This window comes from Nelumbo nucifera, chromosome 5 (genome assembly GCF_055504915.1).
Source record: "Nelumbo nucifera cultivar China Antique chromosome 5, China Antique-T2T, whole genome shotgun sequence".
Lineage (NCBI taxonomy): Eukaryota > Viridiplantae > Streptophyta > Magnoliopsida > Proteales > Nelumbonaceae > Nelumbo > Nelumbo nucifera.
In genome coordinates, this window is record NC_142653.1 from 1,758,366 (window position 1) to 1,774,117 (window position 15,752).

A 15,752-nucleotide genomic window follows, 5' to 3' on the forward strand; every position below is an offset into this window, starting at 1 on the left:
ATGTATTTCTTCTCCTCTCTTAACCCGAGTACCATTAATTTGGTTTCTTTGTCTTGCATGATATGCAGTATATGGAGTTCCGCAATTATCTTAATTGTCTTGGCAATGATTGTTCTAGATCTCATGGTGAGCCTTCTTCACTTGACAATCTTTTTTTGAAATTTCCTCTTTGTTGTTTTATATCTGTTTTGTGCACTAGCTTAATTAATTCCTTGATGCTGTTCAAGTAACATATCTTATGTTGTAGAGCATTTGCAACTTTGACAAGTAACAATTCTACACACTTATTGAGGAGAATGTCACCCAAAGAATTACAGTAAGATGGGAAAAATAGAGGGGTGCATCTGGGCTTTTATGTGACAAGTGAATACCACTTGGACAAAAAGGAAAATTCTATAAAACAGTTGTAAGGCCAGCTATTTTGTATGGAGAAGAGTGTTGGGCAGTTAAGAGACATGTCCAGAAAATGAGTGTAGCAGAATTGTGAATGCTAAGATGGATGAGTGGAAAACCAGAAAGCATAGGATGAAGATTTAAGTCATCCATAGGTACCTAGGAGTAGCCCCAGTAGGTGATAAAATGAGAGAAAGTAGACTAAGATTGTATGGTCATGTGCACAGAAGACCATCAACAGCACCAGTTAGAAGAAGTGACAAGTTACAAGTTGAAGGGACTAGAAGGGTTAGGGGTAGACCAAAAAGGACAGGGGTAGAAGTAGTAAGAAATGATTCAAGCACAAATGATCTAATAGTGGATATGGCTTTTAATAGAATGGATTGGCAAAATGGAATTCATGTAGCTGACCCCATATAGTTGGGTTAAGGCATGGATGATGGTGATGATGATGGCACTGTTATTGACTTATTGTGAACTTCCGTTTGTTTTTAGAATAAATACAAATAGGCCTGTCTATAGGAGGAGCAGATTCTTGGGTAAATATTGGATCTAGGAAACTTGCAAAGTGGGTTTTGAGTGGTAGGTTTGCAATCCTTGTTTGTGTACCTCCTGTGCTGTACAATGTGGGAAGATAGGAATTTTCACTTCTCAAGGTTTTCTCCAATCTTTATTCTGGTTTACATCTTTACCGTGTTGCCTTATCTGTTCAATCATTCATACCTTTCTCTTTCATGTTCCTTTGACATATAGTATTAAACTGTGCTGCAGGGTGTGATGGCAATTCTAGAAATTCAACTGAATGCAGTCTCTGTTGTAAACCTAGTAATGTCAATAGGGATAGCTGTTGAGTTTTGCGTGCATATTACACATGCTTTCTCGGTGAGTGTTACCCCACTTTCTATTTTATTTTGAGGATGAATCTTTACTTAGTTTGGTGCTCAAGGAGAAATTTTGCCCTTGGCCAATGGCTTGTAGTAATGAAGGTATTTTGTTGATAAAATTGTGAATGCCACCAGTTTAATAATCTTGCACTTCTTTTGCAGGTAACCGATGGAGACAGAGGCCAACGAGCAAAGGAGGCTCTTAGTACCATGGGAGCTTCTGTCTTCAGGTTGACATTTAATCCTGTTTAAAGAAATTTAAAATAATAGCACTATGGATTGAACACTATCACAAGGATGTAAATGGATTTAAAATTTGATAGATAATTTTAAGAGCCTTCTAGTGCCTGTGGCACAAGGTGAGGTGAGCACCCTTACAAAGAAATGCCCAAACCTGCATCTTAAAAGAAATTGAATGTTTGAAAAAGCCTATTGGATCAAATTACAATATATAAGCATAAAATATAAAACATATTAGAAGTGACAATGTAAAAGTGAAAGCAGATGTATGTGGACCATACGAAAGTGCCTCAAACACTTAACAATTTAAGCATGTGAAACCTTAAATCTGTTTATGTATCTCCTAGTTGTGTTAAAGTAGCTTGTGTGATATTAAACATCTTGCATTCCTAATTCTAGGAAATCTGCAATCCACCTCCATAAAGGCCCCTTGAGGCAAGCCCAAACAAGTCCATGCATGGGTTTGATGTATTGTTAACCCAAATTTCTTGCCTGTATATATTAATGGGTTGGTTTATGAACACGTGCCAAGGCTGAGGGACAACGTACACCAGGCACACACCTCTTGAAAGGGAGTATGCCTAGGTTCAGGCAATGCACATGCCTTAAAATGCACCTCACCTGTCTACCTATATAGCTGTCAATTGGTTGGGTCTGCTTGACAGAACTGACAGAACTGAACTGATTATCTTGGTACTGGTTCTGTGGTTTTGTCCTGATTAATAATTGGGTTGAAAATGGTTCTTGCTGTTCCAAACTGATTATATAGTTAATAATATGTAAAGATTTCCTGGTTTTCTTGCAAGTATTTGTTATATAAAGGGTAAATTTCATAGACAGTAAATAAGATAATTTTGGTTAAAAACACTGTTTATCAGCATATAAACAGTTTACTATTTTTACTGTCATTTTATCAAGGTTAATATTAAGAAAAATAGTTTTAAATTGCTTTTATCACATGTAATTAATTATATATGTCAAGTATAACTGGGTCTAATTGGGTAAGATCCAATTATCCCAATTAGTAATTGGTTTGGGACTGGGACAATGTGCCTAGATGTGCCTCCGGCTTATAGCACAGAATAGAAGAAACTAGAAGAGCACAAACAGCAATGCATATTGGTCTAGTCTGAAGCATAATTCAGTGGGCATTCATTCCTCAGTGACTCTTGGGTGGTCACGAGTTCAACCACAGCTTAACACTAGAATTCATTCACTAGTGTCAAGAGAAAGAAGCTTAAAAAGTTGTCCAGAATCCAAATAAGATGAACTTTGAGCATACTATATTTTTCCCTTCATCTTGTTGATTCCTTTCCTGTTTCCAAATAATGGTTCCATTAACTTGAGTAACATTCTTTTGTTCACTTTTTGGCAGTGGAATTACACTTACCAAGCTAGTTGGAGTGATCGTCCTATGCTTTGCAAGATCAGAAGTTTTTGTGGTCTATGATCTTATCCATCCAGCTTTCAATTGTTTTGGCTGGTTTCTTTTAGATGTCTAAATTCTGTTGTATTCTTGCAGGTTTATTACTTCCAAATGTACCTAGCACTGGTACTTATTGGGTTCTTGCACGGGCTTGTATTTTTACCCGTAAGTTGAACTGCACTTCCATCGTTAAAAATCTATCTATTTTTCTAAGATGCCAGAATAAAGTAGGAGTGCATAATCATGTCTGCAGCACACAGCACTACAGCAGGGTCTGTGTCACTATTTGCAGTCCCAACTCCAAATAGGATATCCTGGCATAATAAAACTGACCTGAGAGTGCCTAGAAAATCTGCAGAATTCTGCGACCCCCAATGTTGTTGTCTTTTTGGTCTTAGTTTTTAAATGAACTGCATTCTATGATCATTTAAGGTGTATGTATGCACAGTGAAACATAGCATAATTGCTTAGACCAAGATATTGAAGTGTTCCTTTCTTGACCAATTGTTAGTTCCACAGGCCTTAGCTACAGTTGCCCATGGTTAAATCACAGGACAAAATTAGCATCACCTAACCTCATGTTTGCATTAATACCCGTCACCTTGTTAGTTTTTTCTCATTTTTCAATTAAATGCCTATAGTGCTACCGTTGCATTCACTTATTTTTTGAGTTCAATGGCTTTACATTTGAGTTCAGACCACTCCAAGCTCCTAGGCGCAGAGCAAATTTCTCATAGTTGCATGCAGGATGTGATATTTTGCTAAGCTACAAGATTCAAAGCATTAGCAGCATGTCAAAGAGTTTTAGAAAGACAATTTTAAGAGACATATTGTGATACGCTTGGGAAATGCTGGGTCAGAGTATATATATGTATATATGTAATGCATCAAAAATTAAATAATATATCATATATCTGTTTTCTACCAGGTGGTATTAAGCATTTGTGGACCCCCGTCAAGAAGATGTCTACTGATTGAGAAGAAAGAAGAGGATCAAGTGTCAACTTCATCACAGCTCTAGCTGATGTATATAATGTATTGAAAATCCCATTTTTATGTTTTGTTTGTTTTGTATTGCAATTGCATGTAATATATATGATCTAAACATAATGAAATAGTCTACTTGTATTGCAATTGCATGTGATATGTATGATCAAATAGATCGGGTCAAACTGATATGCCTAGACCCAAATTTGATTCGTAAATTTTTTGATGAATCAAATCATCCATCCTATTTATCAGATTCTGATTGATTTTTGGTATATAACAACTTCAATAAAACTATGGATTGTCAAAATATTATAATGTTGTTAATAAAACTAAAAATGGTTTTGATATTGTATATTATGAATAAAATTAATTGAATATACCTTCCATGAGACTTGAAGTTATGGCTCTTAAGTAAATAAACAATATCCAAACCAATTTTAATAGCCAGACAAAATATAAAATTTCTGTATAAATAAGCATATATATATATATATATAGACCCGGAATAAATCTATATCTAATCATAAACAAATGAAATTCGGGTCATCCTTAAATGGATTTCATTTGAATTTGAAGTATGGACAAAAGGTGGATACTGTTCACAATTATAGCCTTAAGGGGAGGAAGTTGCAACCTGGCCTAACTCGACCCGAGTTAGTCGGCTTTCTAATATTTTCAATCAGTTTTGGTTCAACAATTTTCCAACTCGATTAGATTGGGTCACTTTTGGTTTGGTCATTTGTGAATTGACCAAAATCGAACCAACCCGACCATAGATATATATATTAATATTTTATATTTTAAACATAATTTTTCTAATATTGAAAAGTGAGAAATTCTCATATTTCTGAGTCTAAAATATTTTATATTGTAAATTTAAATTTCTTAATTTATTTTTTCAATAGTACCATTTTAATTTTTAAAATTTTAATTTTTAAATTTAAATCTTTTGAACTGACCAACCAAACTGAAAACTAACCTAAATTGATACAACCCGAATTGGTCAATTTTCACTAATGGTCGGCCGATTTCCGGTGACCAATTCCCCAACCCAAGTAAGTCAATTTGATTGGCCAATATACAACCGAACTGACCTGTAAACATTAATAATTTTAATTAAATTAATAATTAAATCTCTAATAAATAACAATACTTTAATCTTCGATAATTATTGAACATTGAACTTGAGTTTCAACATTATGCAACCCGGTCCATTTTTTTTTGGTTAGTTTGGGGCTAACCGGGCCAAGTTGTAGCCCTAGCTATAAATGAAACTACTATGACTGTTCCTAATATTCCAGAGTAATAGTTATATAACATAACATTGTAAGTCATTTTCCGAACAGTAATGGCCCTATACCAACAAAATAAACCAAAATCAGAAATATTGTAAATCCTTGGTAGAATTTCAGGTTCAGGGTGAATACGCATTGGAAAATAAAAAGAATTAATTTCAATTTCTTTCTTGGAAGTAAATAAGTGAATAATACACGTATCTAAACGTGCCCATCTATTTATACATAAAAGTGATAAAAGACTCCTCTCAACCACACTAACAACATCATTTCAACACCCAATTACCTCCCTTGTAATGCAAGACAAATGCAGTAACAAATCAGTATACATGCGGAGTTCCAAACTTCTTGCCCCTCAATCCCTCAAAAGACAAAAGGGCACTTTGAACAGTGTCTCAGTAGCACTTACCGAGAATCGAGGAATCTCAGTATTTTAATGGATTTCAGTCATCTCCTGGAAAAGCTTATCATGCGCTCAGGTGATTCCTGTTCTGTTCATCTAAATGTGTAAATTCAGTTCCCCTTTTGTCGAGTTCAGCTCCCAGAACTTGTAGTTCCTCGAGCTGTTTTTCAGTAAACCATTCCCCAGAGACACGTGAGAGAGAAATTTAGCTTGCTTGAAGAAGAGGTCGGTCTCCTTTGTTCATTCATATCAAACTACCCACAGATATAATTTCTTTTCCTCTCACTCGCTTTCCAGAAGGGCACATCTCCATCTTCAGAACCTCAGACCAAGATGGGAATGAATTAATCCAACAAAAAATGCTTTACCTAAATTAAATTCCACCCTTCCCCCCAGTATCCACCACCTAACAACTGTTAAAGTTGATAGCTTTTCCACGTCCAAAAAACCCATTCTCGATGGAAAAGTTACATGTGTAGAGTAGAACCATTGAACTGAGTTACTTACAGGGTGGTTCCTGATCAACTGCCATGTAGGCCCCAGTACTACCCAGCGGAACTCCTTGGGTGAGAAACTCGGTGGACAGAGAGTTTGATTGTGCGTGTCCTAGATGACTTATATACATGCACACACTCCTCCAAATCGGCATCACATGTCAAGAGGACCCACTCGGAGTCATCATCCAAATACTTGAGATCAATTCTACTTGTATCATCTATTTCAAATCGCCTTGCAATCTCTTGTTGTATATCTTTGAAACCCCAGGTGGATTGCAGGCTGAACCGTATTTTCTCTTCTCCATATGTAACTTTAACTCTAATAGCATTCACACCTCGTGAAAGTGAAACATGGCTACCACTCTTAGTCTTAGGCAATTGAAGTAGTGAATTCTCAAGGCTAGGATTAGGATGTTCACCAAGGGATTTCTGGCTATGTGATTTCGCTGGAGGCCTTTGTTCCTCCTCTTGACTTGATGCGTGCAACTCTGCATCACTACGTGCTCTCTTTAATACTGTACCAGCCTTTTCAGCCATTGAAATATCTTCACCACCTGAAATCTGGGCAGAAAGGTGCTGCTCTTTCCCGCTGGAAATGCAGTGGCTTGACTCGGAGCTCTGACTGCAAGGAGACGAGGGTGATTTGGTAGTAGATGCAGGAGCCAGGGGGCTGCTTATCGCACCGTCAGTTTGTGTATTTAATGTTAATGGCGGCTTTGAATCTTGATTTAGCTGGGATGTGGAAAAGGGGCTGTCTCCTGATAAATTTGGAGAGGTCAGCTCCGGGAAGTTAGAATACAAGGAACCAATCTGAAACACACCCTCTGCACCCTGCACTGAGTCGATGACAACCTGAAGCTTCCGCAGCGAGTGACCTACCTTCTTGATCTTCCGGGACGGCCATCTGGTGATCCCATGTTGTCGGCATATCCGTTTCAGGGTGGTGGGGCATACTGCAACAGAAACCATAACATTATAACCAACTCTGTTAACTTGGTGGTCAATTGCAGAGGACCAAGGCCGCAGGTATTTTACAGGAATCAAAACCCACAAAAGGAACGGAGGAGTTGTTCCAGGTTAGTCCTAGTTTTCTTTTTCCTTTAATTTGGTAAATCGTATAAGATTGACTCAATTACTACATTTAATCCTTATTAATTATAATGTATTCAACTTACCGCCAATGCTCTTGGCAGCGTCCTTCAGGCTCCCGGCGAAGTACTGCCGAAGAGCTTGCAAGCTGATAGTCTTCTCTGTCTTGGTCCGTCTCTTGTTTCCTGTTTTACCGCCGCTTGAGGAACTACGCTCACCAAAACCAAAAGCAGAAGAATTCCCACCACACTCGGGCTCGGCAACATTCTTGGGTCTAGAATCTTGGCGATGCTGCTTATACTCAGAGAACGTTTCTCCTTGATGAAACACCAGTCCAGGATTTTGCCAGTGGGTTGTGATCTTGAATTCTGAATTTGGCTCTTCTTTTTGGAATATCAAAGGAAAACTTTCACCCTTTTTTTGGGATTCCATCATATGTGTGATCCAGGATGGTTCTTCCTCAGAAGATCCTTTGAACCCTGTAGATCCCAAACCCGTTGCTATTTTTTGCTCAGGGCTCTCGTTTGAGGGAACCGCCACTTCATGAACCGGAAAACCAGCTTCGTCCTCTATCTCCTTGTCTGTGACAACCCGTAAACTCTGGCAAACCCGCTGTACGATGGTGGACAAGGAATTAAGCATCACCCTCTGTTCCTCAGTACCCATGCAATCTACAGGTAAAAAGAACTCCAAAACATAGTCGATCGACCCAGTGCTGATACTCCTCAGGCGGATTGCAACCGCAGCTCGCAACCCAAATATCCTGGCATAGTGCGATAAAGGATATTCTGTCTTGCTGAAGGCAGTAACATCAGTTGAGAAGCAGGGCTGGTTTGTGGTGAAAGCTCTTCCAGCAACACCTTGACCTCTAAACAGGTGGTGCTCGGAGCATGCCTCATGAAAACCCCACATTTGAGGATCCGTCACATAGCAAGCAGAATCCACAGTGGAAACACACACGGCGTAGTTCTCATCTGAGTGTCGACATCCTCCTTTACCCTGTTGGGTGCATGGAACCCAGGTCTGAGCCAAGGATAATTTATATGTCTCGCAGACCGCTTTTAGAACCCCTAGAATCTCAGGTAATACAGCTTGGTAGGAGGTACTGGATCCCTGTTAAAAAGTAAAAGGGAAAGAAATTTTCCCATCACGACTTGAAGTAGAATGTTGTGAATTTTAGGTTTTGCTAAAAAAAAAAGATGTGGTTCTGGTCACCTTCAAATGGGAAGAAATTGAGACTTCAGAACTCGTGAGATCAACAGCCTGCAAATTGCAAACAAGTTTCAGATGGTGAGGATTTGGGTTTAAAGCCATACCACTTCTACATTTATGCAGAATATTTTTTGCATTTTCAGAACGGGAAGAGGGATGATAACCCATTAACCCCTCTCCACGCCATTCATCCGGCCATTGAAGAAGTCAAGACGGAATCCAACGGAGGAAATGATTAAATAATTAATATTTAATTTTTACATGTATGTGAAATCTCTTAAAAATTAAGTATATGTTTAATTTCTTAGGCGTTTATAGATTGGCCGTATTTGTATTTTTTCACTTTAAACGTTTATTTATAATTTTTTACTTTAAATGTTTTTTGTTTTTCTTGTTTAAATAAACTTTATTTTAAACGTATTTTATTCTTCACTTTCATCTCAAATTAATACCCATTAAAATGTGTCTTGAGTATCAAGAAACTTGGGTATAGAAAATAAAAATTTGATGATATGATTCTCCAAATACCCTATACACAAAAATTAAAATATTTCAATTTTCTAATGCTGAAACTGTAGTGTGGATGTGACGGCGTTTTTCGCCCACAGTACCACAACAGAGACTAAAACCAAACAGAGAGGAGCGGCAAGCGGATTGGCTGAAAGTTGATGAGAAGCCGTGGGGTCAATAGTAAACGCTTCACGCTTCACGCTTCACGCTTCACGCTCAATCTCTCACTTGGCATTTAAGACGAGGTGGGGTGGGGCGTAATTATTGGTCCTACAGCCCACAACGAATTTAATGGCGTTTTTTTTTTGTCCGAAATCTGAATCTCTTACACTTCCATAATTCATGGGATTGTCCAATTCAAAGTTATTTATCCGTCCGCTCTCACTCTCACGTTTGACAGTTTGACCAATCAGAATCCCACCTAATAACACTTTGGTTGGTTCTAATTCTATATTTCTATTGGAAAAACAGAATTTATAATACAGGGTGAAATTAAACCTATGCCATACAATTGAACCCTGGAGGAACAATCTAGAACAGTAGCCCTAGGGTTTTTTGTTGAAATTAATTAATGTTTTTTCTTTTGTTTGTTTCCATTGGCAAATGTGTCGGTGTTTTATTAGGGATAACAGCACCCAGTAGTAGTTGGAGTCAACATTCAACTATAAAGTGTACAACGTATTTGGTGGGGAAGGTTTCAACTTTCAATTATAGAATCCATCCAAGAAAACTCATGGCTGGGGTTCTTAATGTTGGGTTAGGGTTGAGAAATCTTTGGTTGAAGATTGCGTTGGGTTGGGGATGGTTTAGGCTTGAAGCCTTGAACTCAACCCAATCGAACCAAGATGTGCACAGGTTCAAAACCATAAGAATCCAGAAGTGTATTTATGGTATATATGTTATTGTTATGTATTTTGGTGGTAACTGGTAAGTGGATTGATGGATTAGTATTTAGTAATTTGTGGTTAGTTGATTGGCGGATTAATGAGAGATATTACATGTATTAACGGATTTAAGGTGTGAATTGTTTGTTTTAGTTTTTTGGATTCTATAGTTTGATTCTGTAGTATATATTGATGAGTTAAGTTAGGACCAAGGAATGAACCCTGTTTAAATTAAAAAGGTCCAACTCCCTGAAGGGATCTTTCTCCTATTTCTCTCTAAATTTCTTTTTTATTTATTTTTTCCATTAACGTAAGAAAGCATGTATCAGATGATATCAACGTGGACAACCCTTAGGCTGTGGGAGGACACAGAGGGGCTATGGACAGAGATGAAAGAGATTGACTTTATAGAAGAAAACCATGAGTGGCAACATCATATCAAATCCCTGAACAACAATATAATTAAGCTTATTCCTTTGAAGTTGAAGGCTGAATTATCACATATTGACATGGTTCTCAGAGATGTGAAAATTGACTCCAACAAAGAACGTACAATGTACAAAGAAGGCAACGAACTATATTGATTGTCAACTGTCAAGAATCTTTTTGTGGGGTAATATGGGATGGGAACTCGGTGTAGTTCAATTAGATCTCGATCAGAAATTTTCTTCTTTTTCTAGGTAGTTGGTGGATTAGTGAATTAGCTAGTAATTCAAATTCAAACTGCATATATGCAGCAGTCAAGCTCAAGCATGGCTACCAAACTCCAAAAGAAATAAGACATGATGACCTCTCTCAAAGTTGCTATAATTTCTGAAAGTAAGAGAGAAGGAAACAGACAGACCTGGAGTGCTCTGCAGACGTTTTCAACATCGGGACGGTAATTGATCTTCTGGGCAGTAGTAACAACCTCAATCACACCCAAACAAGTTCGACTCCCTCGCTCAAAAACTGGGAGGGCAAGTGTCCCGCGAATGTCACACCTCTGTGCATAATCAACGCGTGGAAACTCATCGCTGCGGAAGAATCTAACGTCAGGGGTCCATTCAGGCACCTTCCCCAAGAAAACACGCCCTGGAAGCCCAATAGTTTCCTTTGAGTCCTCCTCCGCTGGGAACTGATAGCTCAGTGACACATTTCTGTAATTTGCGAGCCTCTGGCTACTGGGATTCAGTGAGAATGGCTGACCATCTGTGGTAAGAACATGCTTACCTCCTCTTTTTACAGGAACCCATATCTGGATAAGGACATCACTATCTTTCGTAGACTCTTGAATGTATCCCAGTGCCTGCATTAATCTCTCTCTTACAGAAGGACCCAGATTGGAACTTGGTCCAATCCACCACCTTTTGCTTAACTCACAGTTTGCTTCAGCTGAACAACATTCCGATCCTGCTCTGCCTGACGACTCGGCAATTTCGACAGCATTTGGCTTTTCAGGTTGAATCCTGATGGCGCCTTCTGTTTGTCTCTCAAACTGATCGGGTGGATTTTCAGGGAAAGATGGTTCATTTGTCTTATCTTGGCCGTTTTTAGGTGGGATTGCGTTCATATTGCCCGTGTTAATCTCAGGTGTAGGAGAAAAACAAGAAGAGTCAAAGAAATCAGTTGAAATAGAGGATCCAGGCTGCAGGAAATCAGATCCATCAATCGTCTCCAACCAGCACCCTTCTAACAGGAGTTCGTCCATGATATCAAAATCCCCAGTGGTTTCCGGAACAGTCTCCAGAGTTGTAGCCCGTGGAAAAACACCATCTTCCATGTTTGTTTGCCCTCACAACTCCGTCAAAAACAGCTTATTGCATTCGAATTGCAGAAGTCAGGATCCAAAACAGAAAAGAACGTAAAATATATAAAACAGATACAGGAACTTCCAGGACGTATTCGCTTCTTCAGCCTTCAAAAACTCAATCTGTCCGAGTTGCAGAAACATCGTCAACAAAAATCTTTAGGAACTGCAATCAGAGAGCTATTTCAGAAGAAAAAAAAAAAAAAGAAACCTCACATAGTTTCAGAGAGAACTATTAACAAAAATTCGTTCGGTGAAAACTAAGAATCAAAAAGCTTTCCCTAAGATTGGATTTCTTCTTTTATCTCCCGCAAATCTAAAGCAACCCCAGCTGCAGGACCAACAAAATCTAAAAATAAAACTCAGATTACCACGAGTAAGAACCCGGTTCAGGAACACCAAATCAAGAGCACAAAATGAATCTGGTAACTGGTATGTGGAAAAATGTAACCAAGAGAAGCAAAAGGAAAAGAAAACACTTTTTACAGATTCTTCTTTCTTTTACCATTCTCTTAGAAATTCTAATCACTCTTTTTGCAAACAAAACCAACCAAGAAAAAGGTGCGAACGAGAATTGGGAAGAAGAGCTAATTCAATTGGCAATCCCCAAAACTAAACCCAGTTTCAATAACCCACACGACCCAAACCATAAACATGAAAGAAGCAAAGCGAGGGAAGAAAAAACACAAGAAGAAGAAATAACTCACTGTGTGCAGATCCTTCAAAACGCTAAGATGGGTATTTCTTCTGTTCTTCAGAAACCCAAAACTTGACTAGGATGCAGGAACGTGACCAACAAATTTTACAATGGCTCTGTTAAAACCCTCGGCACAAGGGAGAGCTTTTAGCTATAATTATCATGAGTTATTCTCTTGTTTCTGAAGTCTGAACTCTATATTATTTCAGGCTATTCTAAGAACAATCTCCCCCTAGGACGGACCCCACAAGCCACAGAACTCTGGGAAGGAATTCCAACAAAACCATCCTATTACAGTATTACTCCTTCCTTTCTCTTCTCTCCTCACTTCTGTGGGCTGTGGCTGGTAAAGTCAACTGCAGTGCGCACGTGAAAGAAGAAAAAAGAAAACGAAAAACAAAATCCTGAAGAGAATGTAAAAGCAGAGCAAGTAGGGAGGGGAGAAAGGAAGGAAGAGTTGAAGAGAATCCGATCTCTCTGCTTTTCCAAATGGAGTCTAGATTCATGAAATGAAATGAAACCATGTTACTGTTCAGATTCTATCGCACATAATTAGTACCCTGAATTTTGGGTAGTGTCAAGTTAGTAATTCAACTTCAAAACTTGTCACTGCAGTATTCAAATTTTGAAAAACTGTAAATTTAGTCCAAAACTGTTAACAGACGTTAAGTGGCATGTAAAATAACACAAATCGTCATCTAATTTTCTTTATAATGTTCTTTGTGAAAATGACACGTTTTGAAGCTGCAGGTCGGACAGACGCATAAAAAGGTTTAGTAATTTATCTCAATGAGGACGGGAGCAAAGGATAGGCAAAGGTAGTGTCTTCGATGGCCTAAACGACCCTCCACATTTTCTCAGTTGCAGTGATATCCAATCCAACTTTGACCCCTCTCAAACTAGTCCTTACAATATGGTTTCTCTCTGCAAAATAGAACCCATCCAACAAAAATGAATCATCCTCTTTGGGTATCTATCCATCATGTTTCATGGTTTTATGAATCCTGCAACTTTGGCTACGGAGAGACCGATTCCTATTAGAGAATGAGAAATGACATAACAGCTGCTATGATGGATAGCCAAGAGAGCTCGTGAAAATTGGGTATTTGAGACAGAATTATCTGAATGCATGCAAAGATGATCATGAAGGGATAGTGTGATGTGTCGCACTTGGCATGGTGGCCGTTCTTGTGAAAGCAGTTGGACATTTGAACCCTGATTGAGAAAAGCAATATGAAATCAAAACCAACATTATCTACAAACAATTAAAGCCAAAATTGAATGAAAAGAAGTTAAGAACAAGCTTAGAGGGCCGGATTAAATTACTTATGCCATACTGATAGATGAGTGATGGTGTATCCGATGGTAGCCCCTGCAAAGCTATCATATTGAGCTAATCCATAGAGCTGAATCATTATTCCTTATGAGAAAAAAAAAGGGAAAATTAGAAAAGACATTCAAGAGAGAACCTTGGTTTTTCAATGTTTTGAATTTGAATTTTGAAGGTTATATTGCTTAATTTGAGGTGGTGCACGAATTGAGGAGAGCAATCAGATAGTTTTAAATAGTTTTTGCTGACAAAGCAGGGTCGAGCTACAAGGATGAGGCTGCACTTCAAGACCTGTGATCAAGAAAGGAGAAGTCAGAAGCCCGAGGAATTATCCCCGGGTAAATATTCTGACGCTCAAGTTAGTAGGAGGTGGTAGATGGTCGGGCCGAGTTATAAGGGTGCTGGTCCGAACTAAGTAGTAGTACTGGTCTCAGAGGTTGGGGTCCCTTACCTCGAGAATGGAGTACCTTTTTATAGCCGGAGATCCGTGTCCTGGTCGCATTGGGCTTCTAGGGTTGTCGGGATAAGGTTAGTCGCCGAGGTATTCGAGATAGTCTCATTCCCCAACGGATTTGTCTTCCTTACTCCTCTTTATCCGTAGTTGTGCTCACCCTCGTGACGCGTAGTTGACGTGGCTGAAAGGATAAGAAGGGGGGCCATAATAATATCGTAGCTCGGCTGAGCTATGCCAACGTGGTCGAGTTATGCCGAGGTGGCCGAGCTAGGATGACGTGGTTGGGCGATGGCTGGGCGGCCACATGTCTTGTCGGGCCAGTTTTGAAGTCGAGGAATGAAGTAGTCCAATTCGTTTTTCGGCTAAGGAACTTCCAAGTTGATGTTTGGATGAGCGTCTGACCCTTTTAGTGTTCCTTGGCGCATGTTGCAATCTTGAGAATCGGGCAAATATGGAATGTGGCCGAGGAATCTTCCCATCGTCGGCTGTAGAAATCTAAGAGCTCCAACTTCGAAATTCGAACACCACTCCCCTAGTTCTGGAGCCGAGGAGGGGCAGTGCTTGGTCCGAAGTGTTGCATGGTCACGTAGCTTGGCAGAGCATTGAAGTGTCGAACTAAGCTTCAAGGTCCGTCCTCCTAGTGGAGCCGAGGAACGACTCTGATACCAAGTGGAGGTCGAGCTTCTGTGTCATGGTCACTGTGATGCTCAGCCATGGTGTGTCGAGCTTTGGATGGGTTCGAATTTTGGAGTTGAGGCCGCTGCGATGCTCGGCCATGATGTGTCGAGCTTTCGAAGTCGGGACTTGGTTCGACTATATGCCGAGGAAAGGCTTTTTGCTGCCGGTGGGAGGCTGAGTTTCAAAGTTGAGGTCGTTGTGATGCTCAACCACGGTGTGTCGAGCTACGCAGTCGGGGACCCTGGGGTTGCCGAGCTGCTGAACTGAGGCCATTGCGATGCTTGGCTATGACTTGTCGAGCTTCGAAGTTGAGGGCCTTCGGGTGCCGAGCTATTGTGATGCTTAAGGGCCTCTAGGTGCCGAGTTGTTGTGATGTTCAGTTATGGTCTGCCGAGCTTCAATGTTGGGGGCCTCGCAGGTGCCGAGCTATTGTGATGCTCGGTTGTAGTCTGCCGAGCTTCAATGTTGGGGGCCTCGCAGGTGCTGAGCTATTGTGATGCTCGGTTGTGATCTGCCAAGCTTCGATGTTGGGGTCCCTGCTCTTCGGCTAAGGAACATGTACTTGAAATCTCGAAATCCGAGCACCACTCCCCCAGTTCCGAAGTCAAAGGGTGGGGTGCTCAGTTGAGGCACAACGAGGCCTTCTTTGGTCGGTATTTACTGTTGGTCATCCCGAAGAAACCAGAGAAATCGGTTGACCCAGTGGTCTTGGGCGAACCTTGAGCATGGGGTAATCAATGCTTTGGTTGTTGCTTGTTGAGGTCGTCGCTTTGGTTCCCAAGGCCTTGCGCATGCGGTAACAGTCGTGTCAATTGGTTTTCTCAAGCTTTGTCAGAGCGGTGCTTGATCCTCACCGTAGATCTGGCATCGATTCTAGTTCCCACGGGTTATAAGTAGGGGTGGACGGGCATTCCCCCTTGCCATTTGCGAGAGGAGTTGCTTGGAGAGCTCGGCGAGGTGTTGTCTGCGTTGCTCGGCATT

The 15,752-nt window shown here is 40.0% G+C and overlaps 2 protein-coding genes across 2 annotated transcripts in view; one reads left to right on the forward strand and one right to left on the reverse strand.

Moving 5' to 3' along the window:
• LOC104603760 (uncharacterized) overlaps window positions 1-4,077 on the forward strand; it is a 43,762-nt gene extending 39,685 nt beyond the window's left edge. Inside the window, exons 34-39 of the mRNA XM_019198820.2 lie at window positions 69-126; window positions 1,165-1,275; window positions 1,440-1,507; window positions 2,893-2,959; window positions 3,040-3,108; window positions 3,872-4,077. Coding sequence (XP_019054365.1) covers window positions 69-126; window positions 1,165-1,275; window positions 1,440-1,507; window positions 2,893-2,959; window positions 3,040-3,108; window positions 3,872-3,964 — 466 coding nt within the window. The 3' untranslated portion in view covers window positions 3,965-4,077. The remainder of the gene's footprint in view (window positions 1-68; window positions 127-1,164; window positions 1,276-1,439; window positions 1,508-2,892; window positions 2,960-3,039; window positions 3,109-3,871) is intronic.
• A 1,286-nt stretch (window positions 4,078-5,363) lies between these two features.
• On the reverse strand, window positions 5,364-12,829 carry LOC104603759 (protein NLP5). Its single transcript, XM_010267877.3, has 5 exons — window positions 12,320-12,829; window positions 10,668-11,778; window positions 8,433-8,480; window positions 7,304-8,330; window positions 5,364-7,081 (listed from the first exon to the last, which is right to left on the reverse strand). Exons 2-5 carry the CDS (start codon window positions 11,583-11,585, stop codon window positions 6,177-6,179), a joined length of 2,898 nt encoding a protein of 965 aa, XP_010266179.1. The 5' UTR covers window positions 11,586-11,778; window positions 12,320-12,829; the 3' UTR covers window positions 5,364-6,176.
• Between the last annotated feature and the right edge of the window lie 2,923 nt (window positions 12,830-15,752).